General features: G+C 39.0%; 2 protein-coding genes across 2 annotated transcripts; both read left to right on the top strand.

Annotated features, from left to right (window-relative positions):
• Positions 1 to 2415: 2415 nt before the first annotated feature.
• Positions 2416 to 8424, top strand: LOC115045722 (deoxynucleoside triphosphate triphosphohydrolase SAMHD1-like). The gene is made up of 15 exons (XM_029505531.1): positions 2416 to 2454; positions 2768 to 2928; positions 3056 to 3171; positions 3523 to 3593; positions 3751 to 3900; positions 3986 to 4086; positions 4201 to 4312; positions 4424 to 4515; positions 4659 to 4774; positions 5114 to 5247; positions 5859 to 5885; positions 6188 to 6259; positions 6704 to 6808; positions 6898 to 7029; positions 7192 to 8424. The coding sequence occupies exons 1-15, from the start codon at positions 2431 to 2433 to the stop codon at positions 7225 to 7227; spliced, it is 1449 nt and encodes a 482-aa protein (XP_029361391.1). The 5' UTR covers positions 2416 to 2430; the 3' UTR covers positions 7228 to 8424.
• A 2164-nt stretch (positions 8425 to 10588) lies between these two features.
• LOC115045691 (deoxynucleoside triphosphate triphosphohydrolase SAMHD1-like) lies at positions 10589 to 17974 on the top strand. Its single transcript, XM_029505481.1, has 16 exons — positions 10589 to 11077; positions 11228 to 11294; positions 11388 to 11460; positions 12248 to 12408; positions 12802 to 12917; positions 13051 to 13121; positions 14054 to 14212; positions 14439 to 14539; positions 14664 to 14772; positions 14885 to 14976; positions 15068 to 15183; positions 15667 to 15806; positions 16249 to 16344; positions 16466 to 16570; positions 16727 to 16864; positions 17736 to 17974. Exons 1-16 carry the CDS (start codon positions 10906 to 10908, stop codon positions 17862 to 17864), a joined length of 1845 nt encoding a protein of 614 aa, XP_029361341.1. The 5' UTR covers positions 10589 to 10905; the 3' UTR covers positions 17865 to 17974.
• Positions 17975 to 22080: the final 4106 nt, after the last annotated feature.

Genomic DNA, 22080 nt, shown 5'->3' with positions numbered 1-22080 from the left:
GCCCTCTATCATAGATACATTTTAAAACAAGCAAAACATAGAGACACACAAAAAGTCTTATTTCTTGTTCTCATCTTCACGACTACAGTGGCAGCTTCAGCTGATGGAGGAGAAGAGTTGGCACCTGCAACCTAAAATAATTTAACCAAGCCCAAAAAACGGTTCTCCACCATGTCAGTAACTGTACATCATTAATAGATATTACACAAACACGAAAACAGCACAAAGAGAAGGAGAACAGGATGTATTCATTGGCTCTGTCTGACTAGTTTGTCGAAGCCAGATGACAGCTGATAATAATCCTGGACCCAAGAAAACAAAAACCACCCAGCAGCATCTAGGTGTTGGTCTTGTGTGACTAGTTTGTATCACCTGTGCTGGCAGCTGCACCTAATGATGCTGAAGGAGTGCTGAGTTGGCACCAAATCTGCTCCTCTTGCCCAACTCCAATGCTCAATGAATTCAACTTTAGCAGTGCAGTAAATATAGTGAGTTTCTTTACTAAGTGCTTGCTGTTTGTTGTTACTATTTATCATATTATATCTATATTCTGCCATCTGTCTGTCTGTGATAGACATATAGGAAGCTTTCATTGCTGAGATTGTTTGCTAAATTTTCAGACAAGTCTGAATTTTAATTCTGCTGTTCCAACACCATAGCATATAAGGAAAAGACACTTGGGCACATGAGGGATTAACCAATGCTGGATAGCAACACCAATGTCTGTGCCATGAAAAAAATAAGTGGCTGGATACAAAATACTTCTTTAAAGTTCCGTAAACACAGATCTGTTAAGGAAGAACGAAGGAAGGTTTGGACCTGGAGCTTACCTGCTGCCTAGAACATTTAAGACTTCATCCCATGTTAAAAATCTGGGGGTAATCATGGACAGAGATGTTGGAGTCACATTGACCAAATCAAAGCTAAGGCTAGATCTGTGTTTTGGTATCTATTAAACATAGCAAGGGTCAAAGACTTTTGCGTACTAAGACTTCAAGAAATGTATTCAAGCCTTTATATCCTTTAGGATCAATCATTTCAACGCCTTTCTCAGTGTTTACCAAACAAGACCATTAGACAGCTGCAGCTTCTTCTTCTTACTGCTGTAGTGCAAAGTTCAAACTAAAACTATGAAATGAGCTTGTTACTCCAGTTTTCAGGTCTTTGCCGCTGGCCTCCAGTCACATACAGAAGTGAAAATAAAACAGATGTTCTACAAGGTAGTAAACGGTATGGGCCAAAATGTAGGTTTGGACCTGGAGCTTAAAAACTTAAAAAACCTCACATGTAACATTTCTGTGTAAATATCTCATAATACAATGTGGAACACCTGCGCCTTATAGTGCGGTGCGGCCTATGCAAGTACATTTAGTTTCTTTCTAAAATTAGAGGCTGCAGCTTATATTCAGGTCTTTGGCACATGGTTTTCATCCAGTTTGCACATTGATGTGGTGTGAAAATGATAACTTTGTTAAGAATGGTCTGGTGATTCATTATTCACATTACTATTATTACTATAATTATAATTAAGTCTATAATATTGTATTATAGATTTGACTTATTTTTATTCTTTTATCTGTCTGTTATCATGATGCTTGAAGTTTTTATTTGTTTTCTTGTGAAGCACTTTGGATTTTTTTCTGATATTTTAACAAGGGTTTTGAGAATCTGTTGTAAATTCTCTATGGTTCCCTGAAAGTCAGGCTCAAAAATGGATGAAGGTGGTTGGACTCAGCTCCCAAAGGATATCAAACCTGCTCTAACAATTACTAGTTTTATGCAAAATCTAAAACCTGCTCTCCACATCCTTCAATTAACTTTCTGATGATGTAGTTAAATTTTGCATTTCTGTTTTTAAGTTCTGGGTTTTTAAACTTCTTCTTTATTTTACTTTTTTACAGAGATTCTTCACATTTGCTTTTATTCACATTGAATGGCCTCTATGTTTAGTAATGTGCTCTGCAAAGAAACTTGCACTGCCTTGATTTCTGACTGATGAGAGATTAGTAATGCCCTCTATCATAGATACATTTTAAAACAAGCAAAACATAGAGACACATAAAAAGTCTTTTCTTGTTGTCATCTTCACGACTACAGTGGCAGCTTCAGCTGATGGAGGAGAAGGATTCCAGAGTTGGCACCTGCAACCTAAAAGAATTTAACCAAGCCCAAAAAAGCAGTATATATGCTGTAAATATAGTGGGTTTCTTTACTGTGCTGTTTGGTGTTGCTATTTATCATCTTATATTTATATTTGGTTATGTGTATGTCTGTCACAAAATGAAAGTCAAGAAAAATGAAACTGAAATTGAAGGTTTATACGTCCAGTGGTGACGATGTCTGAATAATTATTGTGGGTGTGGTTTGTAAAGGTTCTTAAAGGCCCGCTAATGTGCAGGTATCAGGTACCATCGATCCACAGATCAAAAGATGACAGCAGTTGAGGGCAAAAGAGTAAGTACATCCAATGAAACAAGGACAGCAGATAAGATGACAGACAGACATACATTTACAGGCGGTCACTTATAGACATTATGCAGGAGGCGATGTTGTTAAATCATCATTTTATTCATTATGTTGGCTAAGCTTAATATTAGTGCATATTTGTGTCTTTGTCTTTCTTCAAAATTGGCATCATTGGTTTTAACATTGTGGAAGATCTGTGTACATCTGTGTCATGCCCTGAGGAAGTCCATTCCTCAGGTTATTTCTAAGTTAGTATCTTATTGTAATTATTTTATGGCTTTTATTTTATTGTTCCCACTAGGTGTTTAATGATCCCATCCACGGCCATGTGGAGTTACACCCACTTCTTGTCAAAATGATAAACACACCTCAGTTCAACAGGCTACGATACATCAAGCAGATGGCAGAGGCCTACTTTGTTTTCCCTGGAGCGTGCCACAACCGGTTTGAACACTCGATTGGGTATGTCTGCATGTTCTCAAAGCATCTATTAGGACAATAAATTCAATTAAATGAATTGTATGATTCAATAAGGACTATGCTAAAAGTCAGTCTTTTGTCTGCATGTGTACTGTATGTGTTGATGCAGGGTGGCACACTTGGCAGGAGAGCTTATTCACACTTTGCAACAAAACCAGCCTGAACTTGGAATCACAGAGAGAGACAAACTATGTGTGCAGATTGCAGGTCTTTGCCACGACCTGGGTGAGTGATACACCTGCTTCGCTTTTGCAAAAGTGTTTCTCCATCTGTAATTAGTGCTACATTTGGATGGAAAGTTTGGGGTTGTGTTTTTTAAAGAAACAGCAGAGTGGATGTGACATGCTCTGTTGGGAAAATGCCATCAGACATCATCACATCACAATGAATGCAAATGGGAGCAGAGAGAGCCAAATTTAATATAAATTAATGTTTTATAAAAATATGATGAGATGTTGAGTTACAGGCCTGTCTGGTTTGACACCAGTCTGTTTTTAATATACCATCACATTGACTAAATCATAAAGTGTGTGTGAACTTGACAGGATTATTTTATATATATTTTTTTGTGTTTAGGACATGGGCCCTTTTCTCATCTGTTTGATCAAATGTTCATCTCCAAGGCACGTCCAGATATAAAATGGGAGGTAAGAAACAGTTCAACAATTTCACCTTAAAAAAAATCGTCTTAAATCTTTTTTTCTGAAACTTTAAGTTTTGCAAAGCTAAGACCCATTGAGTTGTGACCATGTACCTTTTCATATTAACTCTCTATACGCTCTAATGAGTCTGTCTGTGTTGCAGCATGAGGAAAACTCTGTAAAGATGCTCGATTACATGGTAAGACAAAATCAGTTAGAGCCAGTGATGGAGGAGTACGGCTTGAAGCTGCCAGAGGACATGGAGGTCATAAAGGAGATGATTAGAGGAAAGAAACCAGAAGATAGAGGGGAGGTACATGTTGGTCTGGGATTGTGATTTGTATAAAACCCTCTTTGTTCCAAACAACCAGTGTTTAGTTGCCTTTTCATCTCCACAGGGGAGTAATGAAGGTCGACCCCAGGAAAGGCTTTTCCTCTATGAAATAGTGGCCAACAAAACAAATGGCATTGATGTGGACAAGTTTGATTACTTTGCCAGGTGAAGTTTGAGAAACAGCTACTGTAGAAAAATTCACTTTTTAGGTAGCAGGTTCACTCAGGCGGTTGTATTCTGTTCATGTGTGTGTTTCCCCATATGCTTATCTTTTCTTAGGGACTGCCACCATCTTGGCATTCAGAACCATTTTGACCATCTGCGCTTCTTTCGGTCTGCTCGAGTGATTAAATGCCCAGATGGGCTGATGCACATCTGCTCGAGAGACAAGGTGGTGACAGTGTTACTGTTGTGTTTGTTTGTTCAATTTTAAATTATGTTTTACACATCAATCCATTGGTCTGATTAGTTCTAACTAACCTAAAAGAAATACTGTCAACAGGAGGTGCACAATCTGTATGCCATGTTCTATGCAAGGTGCAGTTTCCACAGGAAGGCCTGCCAGCACAAGACAAACAGGCTTATTGAGACTATGTAAGTACCTTCCCTTCTCCTCATAACATTTATCTGCTCTTTTGTCTGATGCAGCTTGTTTCCATTGCTTCATGCTTCACTCTTTTACATGGTATGCAGAAAAATTTTCTCAAAAAAGTTCATCTTTGGGTTCTTTTATGCAGGATCACAGATGCCTTCTTAAAAGCAGATGAACACATCATGACTAAAGGCTCAGGGGGGAGGTCCTACTGTCTCTCTAAAGCTATTGATGACATGCAGGCCTACACCAAGCTGACAGGTCAGCAGATATTATTGTGTGCTGTCAGAAAAGGGAGGGGGCAAGATACTAAAAGTACCATCTGTTCAGCTCATGTACCCAATTAAGACTGATTGTGTTAAAGTAAAAACTGTTGTCATAAAACCAATTCTACATTTAAAGAAAAACATAAAATTGGTTTTTTATCACTATCATACTTTCTTAATGACCACATTTACATATGGAACTGAGGGTATGTTGGAAAGTGTCACTTCAACCCCCCCAAAAAAATAATAATTAGAATATAATGTCAACTTAGGAAATGAGATGAAATGAGAAAAACTGAATGAAATATATATATATATATCATTTCTGTTGTAGATCGAGTGTTTGAAGACATTCTATCCTCCTCCTCGGAACAGCTCAGAGATGCAAAGAATATTCTCCACAGGATCATCACTCGAGACCTCTACAAGTGTGTGGGGAAACTTGAGACTGGGACCGACTTTCCACAGGTGCGCACTATCTTTGTGTTCTTGTTTTAGTTTACATGGATGTTTGACTTGGTGGCTTATGACTGTGGCATGTATGAAACAAGCAGGGTGTAAAGCTTTACTGGGGCACAGGCCCCCCATTTCTCATCTTCTTTTTTTTTTTCTTGTGTTTTCTGGAACACAAGGCACTATACAACTTTCCTTCTTATTCTTATTATTCCTAACTGCTGGGAAAGGTAAACATGTAGAGATATTTATATTTATGAAAATATTTATTAATATTTATATATATTAGATAATATGTACATTATATATTATAATATTTTTACATATATATATTTATTAATTTACATTCCCCAATGATAATAGTGAGAGATCAACAGGAGTCACTAATATTTTAGTTGAAATTGGTCATGGCTATCATTGAGGAACTTACTTTAGTTCTGTCATGTTATTTAGGTAAAATTACGTTATAGTCACATTTCCTTGAACACTTAAACCCTACATTGTCCCTGATTGGCAGGCCAATGCTTTACTTAATAAATCTTGCATAGATGTGTGACTGTGAATGGGTTAACAATAAACACTTGGTCTCCAATCCTCTTTCTCTCACTTCCTCTTGTCTCCCACAGGAGAGGATTTCGGGGTGGAAAGAAGAAGTAAGTGAAGCTCCAAGTGATGGGGACACAGAATGAGAGTCCAACAGCAAAGTTTTTCAAAACACTCTCATGAATTTTTCTTCATTTTCTTAATCCTGGGTTTTATTGATTAGCATGGATGTGGAAAATGCTTGTAAACATCAGTTGTGGCAGAATGTACAGTTAGAAAAAAAACTTTACTTACATTGTTTCTGATGGGCAGTCAGTTATACACATAGTAGTTCTTGCATAGATGAATGATGTGAATGTGTGAATGATTTCATAGTAACACTTTGGTCTCCCATCTTGTTCCTCACAATTAGGTGGAAGACCTGTGGAATAAGAGCTTTACTGAGACAAAGGATTGGCTGAAGGCAGAAGACCTTGTTTTTGTAGTAGGTTTTCAGTTGAATTACTCAGTTGTGGCATAATTGATTCATTCATTCATCTTCTACCACTTAACTGTTCCCGGGTCGCGTGGGGTGCTGAAGCCAATTTGTGTGAGGGCAGGGTCACCTTGGACAGATCACCAGTCCATCACAGGGCCAACACACAAAGACACACAGAGACAAACAACCACTCACACTCAGACCTATGAACAATTTAGAGTCACCAGTTAACCCAAACATGATGTGTTTGGATGGTGGGAGGAAACTGGAGTACCTGGAGGAAACCCAGTGGGGCACGGGGAGAACATGCAAACTCCACACAGAAATGCCCCAGGCCTGGGAACTGAACCCACAACTTTCTTGTTGTGGGGCCACAGTTCTAACCGCTATGGCGCCTTGCTGCCCATTGTAGTGTAAAAAAAAAATTGTCTTTCATCTTTTCTCTTGTAGGTCGTTAAGCTTGATTATGGAATGAAAGACAAGGACCCCATTGGTGAAGTGTTTTTCTACTCAAAGTCTGACAACAAAACAGCCTTTAACATCCCCAGGGACCAGGTCAGAATTTGAGCAGTCACAACTATTTATTTCTTCAGAAAGGCAAGTCTCTATGATACATGTCCTCTTAAATATCTGCTTCTTCTCAGGTGTCTAAACTTCTCCCAGAGCGCTTTTCTGAGACATTCATCAGAATTTACTGCAAGAAGAATGAGCACCTGGCTGTGGCAAAGCAACATTTCTTGGAGTGGTGTCAGAAAAATAGCTATGCAATACTGAAGGTGATATATTTAGAGCAAGTCAAATAAGATTTACAAAACTGCTATACTCCAGTCCTGACTACTGTCTTGGTCTAAAAATTATGAAAACTGTCTCTCTCTCGTTACATTCTCACTGCTCATGTTAATGCTAATGTACTTGTCTGTCTTCTTTATTTACTGCAGGGTGGAGATCCAGAAATCATTGCTCGGGTTGGTTGAGAGAACAATCTATATGAAGATGTGGAAGATGCAGCGGAAAGCTGAGAAGACAAACACTGGCTGAAAATCAAAAACAAGACAGTCAACTTTTCTGTTGTGCTGCATAATACACATAGATTTTTCTTACATCACCTCCATCATCTGTTTTAAACCACCCTCTCTCTCTGCAGGTGTACATGCCACAACAGAATCACTGTCTGACCCAAAACCATGTACAATCTGAATCTGAACAGAGCAAGTTTCGGGTATGAGTTTCCATCATGGACATTATTTTTAATAGCCCTGCTAAAACACATCACAGACATGAGTGAAAAGCTTTTACACACTCTACTGAAACACTCTCACACACATACATGAAAACCCTGAGAAATACAGTGGTCGGCTGCTGCCAGACTGTAAGGACCCCCATTAAAATATTACATATTGCTCGAACAGTCATTTTTGTCTTCCTACAGCGCTTCTGATTCTTAGCCAAAATAGCCTTTGTTTGCTTTCAGAAACTAAAGTTAGACAACCAACCAGCCAAAATGATGCATTATTATTTTAAGTATGATCTATGTAAGATCATATGCATATGTATGGCATCTAATTTATTATTAAATGCTTTAATGAGTGACCATGACTTACTATCTCAGAGGAAAATCAAATCTGCAAAAACAAACAAACAAACAAAACCTGTGAAGCCCTTTTGTAATGTAATCTGTCACTGTAAGGTCACATTTAGTTTATGGTTTGGGGATTTTGTATATTTGTTGGTCTTTGCTTTTCTGGTTAGCTGTGTGAATTTAATGGACATCCATTACAATATTACTTTTACGTGGAAGATATTAGATTACAGAGGTTGTTATGGTGGTATTTTTTTCATTAACTTCTTTCATTTGAATAATCGTATAATATAAATAAAAATGTCATTGTTTTAATTACATTTATATATCCTAATTTTTTTACTGCAGTTAGGTTATGTAGGTTAAGGCTTGTTGCTCTCTTCAATGTCAACATCACTGAAAATGTGGTTTCATCAAACTTTGGATATTGTGTTTTGTTAATGATGCAAAAATAAGGATTGTATTTGATAGGAAATGGGAGTGTATATGGAAATCTATTAGAGACTAGTTAGTCATTTCATTTGTAATGCCATTTAGATGATTTGAAAACTTTATTTCTTGCTTTATTTCAAATAAAAATCTTTTCCTTGTTGTTGTGTGTCCTTATACAAAACCTGTCCATCAATAGAAATCATACACTATTGCTGGTTTCTGCTGTGTCTCAGTAATGAAGACATTGCTTAACCATAAAAAAAATAACTGAAATAGAATATATGCATGATGTCCATGATTATTATTTTATTATTAACCTTTATTTAACCAGGTCGGTCCCGCAGAGATACAAGGACCAAAATGGCAGCAGGATAAGTTAAAGTTACAATATTAAGACAGAAAATGTATCAAAACAGGGACAGACAACAATATGTACAGTAAAATACAAACAGACAACATAGTAAAATAGGTATGGGCAATACAGGATCACAACATCATGAAAAGCAAGTACAAATGTTATAAGAGCCTGCTTCCAGATCTCTCAAGAGTTTTTTCAAAGATGTGACTGTAATAAGGTCCTGCAATTTGAGACTGCTGTGGAGAAGGTTCCAGGATGGTAACTGATGTGTGTAGGTGCTATGGGATCTGATAATATAGCCACACAGGTATGTGGGGAGTAAACCCAGAATGGCCTTATAAATGAAAAAATGCCAGTGAGTAAGCCTGTGTGTGGCCAACGACGGCCACTCAACTTGGGCATATAAGGAGCAGTGATTTGTGAGAGCAGCCTGTAACAAACCTCAAGGCACCATGTTACACAGTATCAAGGGATTGTAGGCAATGTACAGGGGCATGCATATACAACAGATCACTGTAGTCAAGCACAGGGAGGAAGGTAGCAGCAACTAATTTTTTTCCTTGCAGCAAAGGAGAAACATGATTTGTTCCTGAAAAAGAAACCCAGCTTAATTTTAAGCTTTTTGATAAGACTCTCAATGTGGGTTTTAAAAGTTGACGGTTATCAATTAAAATGCCCAAATACTTAAAATGTGTAACTGATTCGATCTGGTTTCCCTGCAAGGAAAATATGCTGATTGAAGGATCACTGACCTTACTGCCGTTGGAGAACAACATAAGTTTAGTCGTAGGCACATTTAAAACAAGTTTCAGGTCGATAAGTTGGGATTCCAAAAGATTAAAAGCAGTCTGCAAATATCCAAAGGCCTGTTTTAGAGTTCAACCACAGAAATATAAAACCGTATCATCAGCATAAAAATGACATTTGCCATTGGGAACATTTCGACCCAGTACATCAACATAGATACTGAAAAAAATTGGACCCAAGACCGAGCCCTGAGGAACACCAGAAGAGGCATTTAAAATTCTGGAAGAACAGCCATCATAGTTGATACGTTGATGCCTGCCGGCCAGATAATTTGTAAACCAACCAACAGCCACGCAATGTCTGACAGATGTTTTTTTCCAAGATGTGATGGTCCATTGTGTCAAAAGCCTTGGAAAGGTCCATGAAGGGAGCTGTGCAAAAGTTTTTATGATCCAGTGACTCTAATATGTCATTTATGACTTTCAGGGAAGCTGTAATGTTGCTGTGTTGTTTCCTGAATCCAGACTGATATGGAGGGAGAATGTTATTTGTATTCAGGAAGTCTTTTAACTGTTCACTCACAAGTCCTTGGACAAAGTGCACCACTTGGAAATACATATATAGTTGTTAAGGGAGGTGGGATAATAATATCAGCTGCTAGCTGCTAGCTAGTTTTAAAAAAATAGGGTTCCAATTCATGGGGATATGGGAACAGTTACAGGAGAAATGCACTTTAATTTTTTTGTTGATTGTTCGAGTATTTTGCTTTATGATCTACCTTATTTCCCTGTGGTAAAGGAGGCAGTTCTCGGCACCACTTTTCGTCAGTCAGCGCGCAGGTTTGCGGGCGGGGGAGAAAAAATGCTGTACTGTTGTCATGTTCGCTGCTCCAGAGAAAACGATTTAAAAAATAATAATAATAAGCGGCACCAGGAAGAATAAAGTTGCCAAATAGAAGAAGTCCTGTCTCTTTTTTAGAGTGTAACATTGGCAGGTTTAAGTTGTGCAATTGACTAATGGCGGCCTCTTTGAAACAACTAGGTTCAACAAACTCTGACTCTATCCCTTATAGCCGTTAGTTCTACGTCACTGACCCAACCCGCTGTCAAACGTCCACCTCCGCTCACTCTGGCTCCACCTACTCGGAGTTCAAGCAGTGCAAGCGACAATCAAGTCATCGCTGACTATCACCGGAAAAGCATGTTTCACCTGAGAAATAAAAATCGAAATAAAATCCGAAAATGACTCTACTGTGGTTTGGATGAGCCGTAACTAGCGGGCTAGATGCGGCTGCGCTCCGCCGTGTCTTTTTCGTTTCCATGTGACCTTATCAGATCGGCGATAGCGTTCAGTAGACTTTTATTTTAAAAAGGGGGCCGGAGGAAGTGGTTTGAGTTTTAATTCAACTTGGCGTACCAGTCGATAAGGGAAACCCGGGCAGTTTCTTTGCTTCCTTCTTGTCAGCTGTGACTGCCGGCAGAAGCGCTGACTGCTCTTATCTTCTACCCTACACGGACACACGAGCGCCAGGCCGACATGGAGAGTCGAAAACGGCCGTTAGAGCCCGACTCGGGACTCGGCCTGACAACACCAAAGAAGAGTGCTCCGGCAGTCCGGCCGGACTCGGACTACATGCATTGGGGTGTGGATGAAACTTGTCTGTACCTCCAAAGGGAAGGTCTGGGAGCCTGGGAAGATACATTTAGAGGTGGGTTACGAGCTTTTCCATATTACATTGGCGCTTTTGTGTCTCATTCTTCACCAAAATGCAGTGAATTAGCTGAGAGCAGCTTGTACAAGCAAACAAGAGGCTGCTGTTAGCTAACATTCACATTAATCAGTTTGCTCTGATACACAGAACACAAAATAACAGGAGTCGGGCTGAGGTGGCTGGAGGGTGATGATCTGGAGAAGATTGGTATAGAGTAAGTACGAGCTGCTGTAAGATCGAGATGTGTCACACCTCAACACTCACACTTAACTCTCATATCGAAACTTCACTGTTTCACTCCGCCAAGGTACCTCGGAGACCGTCTGCAGATCCTGCACAGCCTCAGGAAGCTGTGGCACATAGAGGCAGAGTCAAGCAAGGTAAGAAGCCATCACAATGCTGCACTCCCAAGGCTTATAGATAAGTAATAATAATAATAATAAAGTTGTTTAGACTAAAGAAGTGGAGTTTGTGTGATAAAAAGCCAGAAAGTGCCAATCACAGAGGGGAATTTCCTTCTCTGGTCTCTATATGTTCTCAGTCCACAGCTAAAAAAAATACAGAATAGATGGCATGTCCTGTAGTCTGGTGGCTTTTGCAGGTGTTTTGACACTTTGACCTGACTATACTGTAAGAATCTTAAGTTTTTTGTTGATTCATAGCCATCTCTAATAATAATGTAGTTAGCTAAAGTTAACTACATTATAACCCAGGTGCGACCGGTATCCTCTAAAGCAGTGGCTCTCAGTCTTTCTTTCAGCCAAGTACCCCCTAACCAGCGTGAAACAATTTGAATACAAAATAAAAGAGAAAAAAACAGTGCAGTGCCATCAGTGAATGAATTATTAAACTTCGTAACTAATAAACAACAAATAATTATCAACAAGAGTGCTTAAAATTATACCTCTTTTAAGTTTCTCTGAGCTTTTGGAAAATCCAATTTTAAACTTTGAAATCTACATACCCTCTGCAGTGCATTCGGATACCCCCATTTGGGAGCCAGTGCTCTAAAGTAACAAGCACATGAAAACTTTGGCATAGTAGCATTGGTGCTTTTGGGCCTCATAAATGAACTAGAAATGCTGTTGGTGGTCATTCTGATATTCACATATCAAAGTTACAAATTGTAAAGCAAGTCTCCTTTAACGTTGTGTTGTGTTTTGGCAGGTGTTTAATGATCCTATCCATGGCCATTTGGAATTACACCCACTTCTTATTAAAATCATAGACACACCTCAGTTCCAGAGACTACGATACATCAAGCAGCTGGGTGCGACCTACTTAGTTTTCCCTGGAGCAGCCCACAATCGCTTTGAACACTCAATTGGGTATGTTCTCAGTTAAAATATGTGTTTATCGATCAGAGTGGGTCTCTTGTAAGTCTATAAAAATGTGAGTATGTGGCATGCTGGCTATAATCTCTGCAAGGAATGGTCTGTCAGAAAACAAAGTGGGTTAATGCATCTGAAATTGTCATTTCTTGATCTCACCTTCCCCAACTTTGTTTGTTTCATTTCAACCATTCACTTTGATTGAAATCATCCTATTCCAAAAGATAGGAATGGTCTGTGTACATATTTTAGGGTAAAATCTAGTTGCCCAAAGCATTAATTGTATCAGTCATTACTGTCTGAAAGACAAAGGTTCTAAACTAATATATCCTATTATTTATTATTCATTTTATTTTTTTGTATTAAGTGATTTGTTGTCTGTTGGGACAGAGTGGGTTACTTGGCGGGGCGGCTTGTACAAGCTCTGAATGAGAAGCAGCCAGAGCTGCTCATCTCTCGGAGAGACATCCTTTGTGTGCAGATCGCTGGACTCTGCCATGATTTAGGTGAGTAAAAGACAAATTGTGTGAGCACAATTTGGAATATCAGTAAGAAGTTGATGTTTGTTATAAGAAGAACCTATTGCAAATTATTTTACACATATTGAAATCATATTATTCATTTGCTCCCTTTTGTCAGGGCATGGACCTTTTTCCCATATGTTTGATAGGCTCTTCATTCCCAAAGCACGTCCAGGAATTACCTGGAAGGTTGGAAACTGATTTATGCTTTTTGTATGAATGATACATTTTACTAGTATTTATCTTAATTGTTAGTTTGAAGAGGCAAATTGTCTTCAACATCTTTTTCTGTTTCTTGGAAGTGGAATTTGCTCTGATTCAATGAAAACCATGTCTTATACACATGTGCTGTGTTGCCAAGTCTTCAAACCGCTTGATGACTCCTCAGTAAACTATTTGACAACCAAGGCCTAAACCTGCTGATCACAACTACAATATTCAAGCTCAGACATGAATAAAAACTGTTAAAAAGATTAATTGGATACTAATTGGTTGATTTCTATCAAATCATTCTTACAGTACTACACCAACTGGTTTAGGACTATATTTGCAAAAAGATAGATGCACTTTTCAGATGCAGGGGATTTAATAGAAATATACCAAAACCGCAGTCATGAAAACGTACAATTATGACCACAAACATATAACTCTCATAATCATACCCTGTCACCTTTTAGCTGGATTTTTGTGTTTAAGTGATAACCTGAACCAGCGTCTGTATCCCCACCCCGCTTTCACTGGTGCAGTTGGTGAGAGGTTAGAGTAGTTGACAGTGGTGCTGTTTGAGATAGTTGTCTTTATGTGAGGAATGGTGATGGTTGGCATTAGGTGGTGACTCTGGGACGCCAGTGTTCACGGTCTAGACTCCTGGAGGTGTTGTGGGTCTAACTAGATGAAACACCAACAAAAGGAGGTTCCCACCTGATGACCCCAAAGACATGATAGCTATCACCGCTCACTGGCGTAGTTGGATATTATCTTTAGGGCACATAGAACAGGGCGAAAGTTTGTTGCCTGGAAGGTAATCACTGAGTCTGGTCCATTTTTTTGTCGCACAAGTTTCTTGTGTTTTCTCTAAAAAAAAAAAAAAAAATTAATAATTGACTATGTATATGTTTCAGCATGAGAATGCCTCTTTATCCATGTTTGACTACCTGGTTGATGACAATAACTTGAAGCCAGTGATGGAGGAGAATGGCCTGGTGCTGCCTGAAGACCTGGATTTTATTAAGGAACAGATTGCTGGACCACTGGACACTAATGCAGCTCAAGGACAGAAGGTAACTGCTTGTTGTGCCTTTGTGAAATCAGTCAGTGGCATCATTTAGAGAAGAAAAGAACCTTTTAAATATTTCAGAAGCTAAACCTGCATTTTGAACAAAGTGTTGTTCATGTAGGATTCCAGACTGTTTCTTCTTATCATCTGTGGCTCTTTGTTGGTGTTTTTCAGCGGAATAGCACTGAAATATAACATTCTGATGTAGCTATTGTGTGTTATCGCCACAGTGGCAATATAAAGGCCGTCCAGAAGATAAGTCCTTCCTCTATGAAATCGTTGCCAACAAAAGAAATGGCATTGATGTGGATAAGTGGGACTACTTTGCCAGGTGGGTTTTTTTATGTCTTTTTGTGTGTTTAACAATGATTGCCCAAATCACAAACAAAAGTCTGAGTTTTGTTTTTAGTTTGGTGAAATATCTTGTTATGCTTCTTCATTCTGTCTATTTAAAGGGACTGCCACCATTTAGGCATCCAGAACAACTTTGACTATCGCCGATTCCTCAAGTTTGCTAGGGTGTGCAAAGTGGAGGGGCAGAAGCACATCTGTACCAGAGACAAGGTGCCAACTTGGTTACATCTGATGTGGGATCAGCTTTTAAAATTGTAAGCAATTCAGATGATTATTTTTTACTAAAATAGAAGTAATTCTTTTCTCTTCACCTCTCTAACAGGAGGTGGGCAATCTTTATGACATGTTCCACACAAGGAACTGTCTCCACAGAAGAGCTTATCAGCACAAAGTGTGCAGCATCATAGAGATCATGTGAGTAGCTGATGTCTCTGATAGAGCCTGCTTACTTTGTGATCATCCGTGTTGTATGGTACAAGTGATGGCATATTGGTTGTTTGTTCAGGATCTCAGATGCCTTTCTGAAAGCAGATAAATATATTCAGTTTGAAGGTTCAGAAAAGAAGCTCTTCACCATCTCCACAGCCATAGATGACATGAAGGCCTACACCAAGCTGACAGGTCAGTAAATACCAATGTGTGCTGTTAATTTGTGGTTTAAGTGCATTAGCGCACAAAGAGGAAATACGACAAACACTATCTATGCATCAGATTTTGATCATTCACCCACACAATGTTAGCTCTTTTAAGGTTATAGTTATTTATGCTCAGCTGTGGTGCATCCTCATCCACCTGGTAGTCACAACGATGTGGAAACACCAAGATAACAGTTTCAGCATTTGTAACAACAAACCATCACCGCCTTCACTGCAATTGTGTAAAACATCTGAAACATCAAGGAGCAGTTTTTTTTAAAATCTTCACTCAAAACAGCTTCCCTAACCCAAACTAAACAACCGTTATCTATATTTTAAAACACATGATAAATAAAACACATGATTTTGTATAACAATTAAAATCTTCACAATTATCTTTTTTTTTTGGGGGGGGGGGGCATATTCTATTGAATATATTGTGATTTAATGATTTCTGTTTTTCCTACAGATAACGTATTTGAACAGATACTCCATTCGTCCACCCCGGAGCTGGATGAAGCAAGGAATATTTTAGACAATATAGTCCGTCGACGTCTTTATAAGTGTCTGGGCCAAACTCAGCCCGACACACCTTTGAGTGTCACCCAGGTGTGTTCTGGTGTCTTCATATGGATGTATACAAATCAACAATTGATTCATTTACGTTCAGTCTTCAGAGCAACAGTCCCCATCTGTTGCTGCATGTGAATTTACACACTTACAGGAAAATATTCCTCAGTAAAAAGAGAAGTAATCATCACAGCCAGTTTATGTTGTTTGGTGTTCAAAGTGAAGTTAAGCTGGCTTGATTTAATACAGTCCTATCTGCTGTTAAGTGCTTTCTTCAGGTGGCTTCTCTCTTTTTTTTTTTTGTCCTTTTCTAGGTGTCTAGAAAAGGACTGATTGGTGTCTGATTGCTTACATGCATACAATGAACACCTTTTTTTCGATATGATGTCATGATATCGCTGTGATGAGATCCATGGTCAGATCGCAACTCAGCTGACTGCCAAGGTTAAATAACATCATCCACTTCTGTCATTTTCTTAAGGACATGATTGAGAAATGGGAAGCAGAATTGGCTGAGGCCATCCCACTGAGTGGTTCCCAGGATGTCTGCCTGCAGCCAGAGGACTTTATAATCAACGTGAGTTTTTAAAAATTATATGTGATGCACTTGCTGAATTTTTGTTGTGTCTATTTCACTTTCTTGCTCTCATAGCTCTCCCCTTTGTGGTTTGATCTAAAAGTTTCCCTTTCCGCTTCAGGTCATTGACATGGACTATGGGATGAAGAAAAAGAACCCAATCAACAATGTGCGCTTTTATTGCAAGGATGACATAACCACAGCTGTTCAGATCCGCAAGAACCAGGTAAGAACCACAATGGAATTACAATATTAATCTTCATTTCCCTTAATTGTTTGATTATTTTTAATTGCTACATAACCTTCATGTACAGCAAGTGCTCAGTTTGTGTTCTCCTCCTTTGTTATAACTCAAAATAAACCCAATGCTGCTTCTTGTCAGGTGTCAAAACTTCTTCCAGAGCAATTCGCTGAGCAGCTCATCAGGGTCTACTGCAAGAAGAGAGATAGAAAGATTCTGGAGGCTGCCAAGAAGCACTTTGTCCAGTGGTGCATAAACATGAACTTCTCAAAGCCTCAGGTAATATTTATCTGCTCTAGCATACAAAATCGCACAATATTATACAATGATAATGTTGTTAAACATGGAATAAGTACTGTATGTTTACTCATCCTGAGACAGAAGAGAGTTTGGAGATTGGAAAAGTAAAAACTAAGTGGGGGGCACAAGAAGCCCTGTGGAGTAGTAGAATCATCTGATCATCTGATCACCAGATCACTCGATCACAAGATGATATCATGTGTATTCAATTTCCAAATGGACACTTAAAATCTCACATGTAGAACAGGAACAAGTAATGAGGTGATACAAATTATTGCACACTCAAGAGTCTGGTAATAGATTGGGACAGTTGTGAATTATGTATACCGCCTCCTTTATGGGGCTTTCTCAGCCATTCACATAGGTGCTAAACTGAATTTAGATCTTTTTGCAGTGTGGCAGAAACCACAAGCGGGAATAGCAATGCAATTTAAGGGCTGTACTGTGCTGCCTTAAGTGGGTGTGTCATCTCATGCCCAATGTGGGCAGCGCACAAAGGTCAGAATAGGCAGTCTGTGGCTGCACAGCCTCACACAAGTATTGTGATCCGCACTGCATTATGGCATATTTCAGAATAGCTAACATTATGTTTTTTAACTGTGTGTTACAGTATGTCTGCAGCATTGCAATGCAAAATGACAGTGATAGGGAAAAGAAAGATTGAAAAATGCACAGCAATAATTTAGTTGAATAAATGAAATTAGGATTATTGGACTGGAAAAGAATTGTCCTGCAGAGCCCCAGGATCACTTCTAAGGATTAGGCATGACTGCAAGTTTTGTCCTGGTGCTATGTGCACACTGCATTTCCCTTGCTGATACGAATGTCCTGTGTTTTTATTCACACACAGGATGGAGACATAATAGCACCTGAGCTGACTCCTCTGAAACTCGAATGGAAGGAGAACAATGACGACGATGATGACGTTGGCGCTGTTAAAAAAAATGGAAAGGAAAAAGCCAGAGTGAAGCTCTTTTGAAACCAAAAGAGAGGTTTTTAAAAAAATTCTAATTATTTAAAAGAAAAAAAAAAAGAAAATCCACTGCACGTTCAAAGCAGATACTCAGGGTTTTTACAAAAACTAAGCCTTTTTCAGTATAAGCATGCTTGGTTTTGACTGCTTTTTGTAATCAATTAACCTGGTACACATTTGAATTATGAGCAACAAACCTTGGTGTTTCTTTTAAGCAAAATATGCGCACCAAATTTCAGGGCTGGGATTTTTTTTATTACATATAAAGCTGCTGTGTATAAGGTTTTCTTTTGTTTTTTTTGTTTGTTTGTTTTATTATTATTTGCATTTGGTTTTACTTTAATTATTTTAAATATACAAATTTGATCCCATCTTGAATATAGATTTATTCTTCTATCATTGGTCTGTTGTCCTGTACGCTTTGTAACTTGTATATTATTGTCCATTGTAAGTCACATAAATAGTGCCTAATTGTTGGGTTTTTTGACAATTTTTTGCAAGAATAAGAAACCAAACTGTGCTGCCACTGTGATGTCTATTGAATAGAGTTATAAACCTTTCAGGACACAACTCATTATACTGTGTACTGTTGTAGGTAAACTTTTTAATGAAGTACACAACTTCAATATATATGTTCCACAAAATACATTGCTATACAGAAATCCTTGTCCATTAAAAAGTCTTTTAACCCTCCGGTCGTGTTCACCTCCCGCCCCTTACTTTAGTGTTCCCGGTCAAAATTGACCAGTCTGTTTTAACTGCTCTTAAATTAGCACAAAAACCATTTTTCACCACCAAATTTTTATTCAACATTCTTTAGCTGTGAACAATGTCTCAAAGTAGTGTTTAACATGAATTTATAGAATTAGACATAAAATAACTGCAGTGAAAATACAAATAGGCACTGAAAATGTATTACAAAATGAACATGTAATGTAAAAACTAAATGCAAAACCAAAGACCAAACTCAACATGAAGTCGTGTGTGTGCATGTCAATTCATGCAAATGAGTGGCATGTGACAGTCAGCTCAGAGTGGGCTTTGCAAACATAGGCATCACATTTGCAGCATCTCAGGCTTGTTTTGTTGTCTCTAGGGGCACAGAGCTCACAGCGCTTCCTTTTCTGCCCATGTCCTTGTTGGAGGAGAGCAGCCAGGGCAGTGGCTGGAACTGGGGCTGGGGCTTGCGCACTCCTAACCAGACTGGCAGAGGCTGGTGTGTGGGGAATGTGCTGGTGCCTTTGAATAAGAGGAGTCACCAATGCTGCCCAGATCTTTATTCCATATTTCCCTGGTTTGCTTGGAATGTACACCTTGAAGGAACAGCGACCTCTGAAAGGAACCAGGTGCTCATCAACTGTCACGTCAGGGCCTGGATTGTACATGTGGTAGACGCTCCACCCACCTGTCCCAAATGTTCCTGATGGCAGCCAGTTTGTCATTTCGCCAGCAGACGGGTCGTGTATCTCTGTTATCAAATCGAAAATAAAATCAACAGACCTATGTAGGCTTGGAGGTCTACCAGGTCGATTTCTGTCCAGGTGTCTCCAAACACACAGTTCCCTGCAGGTTTGTCATCTCCAGTATAATTCACTCAATGTCATCCATATGAGATGTTGCATACCGTGTTTCCCCTGGCGTCATCTTTATGATGTTTTCCACTCTCGCTCTACTTCCTCTGTCCTGGGGGAATGAAGACCAGAACAAGTGTCCACTCTTGGACTGGAATGTGTCCTCAGGTGCCTGTTCTTCAGGTGCCTTTTTGTCTCCATCTTTTAACTGGTCAGTCTCCTCAAAGTCTGGAATTAAAATCTAGGTTGTCTTCCACTTCCGAGACATCCTCCTCTATCTCTGCTTCAATTTCAGTGCCCTCTTCATCATGTCCAAAAAGCTGGACCAGAACCTCTTCGACAGAGAACCGCTTGCTCAGTGGCCTACTTATTGTGCTCAGAGTAAAAGGAGTGCAAGGCAAACATCATGCTATATATATGGGGTCTGTGTGAAGATGATACATTGATTAGTCTAGAAGGTGTGGTTCACATGGGGGATAGGCACAAAAGCGTGGGAAAGAGATGGGTTCACATAACAGACACCTGTCTAGTCTGTGTGAAGATATGATACATTGTTTCATCAGGAAGTTGGTCCACATGGGAGGATCGGCACATAAGCGCGGGAAAGAGATGTGTACCCGCAAAAGAAATTGTTCAGTCTGAAATGTGTGTGTGAGTGAGTTGGGGTGGTGTGTATGGGGATGTTTTCTGTCTGATGGATGAATATAGTCTGGATACCCATTCATTTCCTCTGGCGGTCACTTTTGACCGGGAACACCACAGGTGTAACAAGGTTGATTAAAACACTCAAAAGTCAATGAAAGAGGTGATCATCACTTGTATATGTTCAAGTGCATAGTGTGGAGGATATCATAAGGCCTTGAGGCAATCAGATGTAAAACACAATATTTATGCGTGTTTTAAGTTGTAAATCGGTCAGATTTGACCCGAACACGACAGGAGGGTTAAAGCAAAGATCTTTGGAGATCACACAATACAGAGGCAAGTTTGCATCAACACCAGTGAGATCTGATCCACCCTTCTCAAACACAGCTTTATAATCTTTTAGTCTCTGCACCTCCACTCGTGTTTCCTTTCAATGTGATCTCCCTTCTCTCGTCATGCTGACTCATCGTGGATGTGGCACTGAGACGAAGTTTACCCGGCTCATTGTTCACACGGTCTAAACTTGTAACAGTAAGCATCGCTAGTGTATACACTACACCAATACACATAGTGTATTGGTATTAAATATATCAGTTATAGTGTATTAGGTTTAAACATACTACAAACTGGTTGAGCAATTTCCTTCGCCGGTGAAGCAGTTTTGTTTTTTTTTTTCATTTTGGGCATATTATAATCGCAACACTGAGTCCTTGTGCTAATTGTTAATCTTTTGGAAAAAAAGGCGTTTTCCTTTGGTGATCGAGGAGCTCTGTTAGTGTGCTGTCTACCCCATGGCTGCTCAACCACAAGTCTCCAAAGTTATCTTATTGTAATTATTTTGTGGCTTTGCACTCTTATGAATCAGTCACTGAAGGGTATGCTATTCAAGATAGTAGTTTTATAATATAAGATAATAGTTTTATTGCCAGGTAAGTGTAAACATGCTGGGAATTTTACTCCGGTAGTTCTATCTTGGACAAGGGAAAGACACAAAGAAATAAAAAATTAAAAAAGGAAATGTATATACACATGTATACATTGAAATTAGAAATATTTCTCGAGGAATATGGTACAATGGTGCAGTAATGTGCACTGATCGGAAGATAAGAATAGCACCCGCAGAGGTCAGTGGGTAATAACTGGAAAATCAACCAGAAAATAACAGTGTACTACTTAGACAGTGGCACATTTGGAACCGATGCATCACATCTGTACGTGTAAATTTGTCAGACTAATATTGTACAACTAAAAATCCACCACCACCTTTTCATTATGCACCATATAAAAACATTTTTATTTAATACAAAAGACTGCCAGTGAACTCACCCAAGGGAGAAACTGCCTTATTTCTGAACTTCTGCAAAATTAACAGATGTAGAATTCCATTGTACCAATGCAGTGTATGCATTTCTTGACAAATTTAGAACTGAAAAGGATATTAGATTAGATTATTAGATTATTTCAAGATTGTGAAAGACAGCTTCAACACCAGTCCAGGGAAAAATTGGACATATGTATTGTTCCAACCTTGTGTGTCTTTGTGCAGGTATGTCTTGGTGAAGCTCATCTGACATCATATGACATAGAGTGACAATCCTTTGTTGACACCCACACATCAGAACATTAAAAACATCATTTTGAAGACACAATCGCTGGCTGCAAAATGACAAAGACCACATTATTGTTGGAGCTCCCACCAGGTTATGAGAGATGGGGAGTGGATCAATTATGTAATCACCTGCAAGAATTGCAAGACACCTTTCGAGGTTGGTTGTCTCATTTAGTAAATAATATTGATGGTTTTGTTAGTGTAACTTCTGTCTGGCCTAAATAATTGAGTTTTAACTCAGTACATTCTTTATGCTTCTGTATTCTGAAGCACAACAGCTAAAATCAAGGATACTGTCCATCATAAATATCATGTATTACAAGACTATGAACGCTTTTCTCTTATATGCAGCTGAAAGAATCACTGGTGAGAAACTGAAAAATCTCTCACCTGCTGA

The sequence above is a fragment of the Echeneis naucrates genome, chromosome 7, assembly GCF_900963305.1.
Source record: "Echeneis naucrates chromosome 7, fEcheNa1.1, whole genome shotgun sequence".
NCBI lineage: Eukaryota > Metazoa > Chordata > Actinopteri > Carangiformes > Echeneidae > Echeneis > Echeneis naucrates.
Note: the sequence above shows the minus strand (reverse complement) of the source record. Positions and strands in the feature narration are given on the sequence as shown.

Bases quoted from the DNA above. Each gene is read 5' to 3' on its own strand.
- LOC115045691 (XM_029505481.1), top strand. From the start codon at position 10,906: ATGGAGAGTCGAAAACGGCCGTTAGAGCCCGACTCGGGACTCGGCCTG. The intron at 12,409-12,801 runs GTATGTTCTCAG...CTGTTGGGACAG, and splicing joins CGCTTTGAACACTCAATTGG to AGTGGGTTACTTGGCGGGGC. The intron at 13,122-14,053 runs GTTGGAAACTGA...TATATGTTTCAG, and splicing joins GTCCAGGAATTACCTGGAAG to CATGAGAATGCCTCTTTATC.
- LOC115045722 (XM_029505531.1), top strand. From the start codon at position 2,431: ATGACAGCAGTTGAGGGCAAAAGA. The intron at 3,172-3,522 runs GTGAGTGATACA...TTTTGTGTTTAG, and splicing joins AGGTCTTTGCCACGACCTGG to GACATGGGCCCTTTTCTCAT. The intron at 4,516-4,658 runs GTAAGTACCTTC...TCTTTTATGCAG, and splicing joins AACAGGCTTATTGAGACTAT to GATCACAGATGCCTTCTTAA.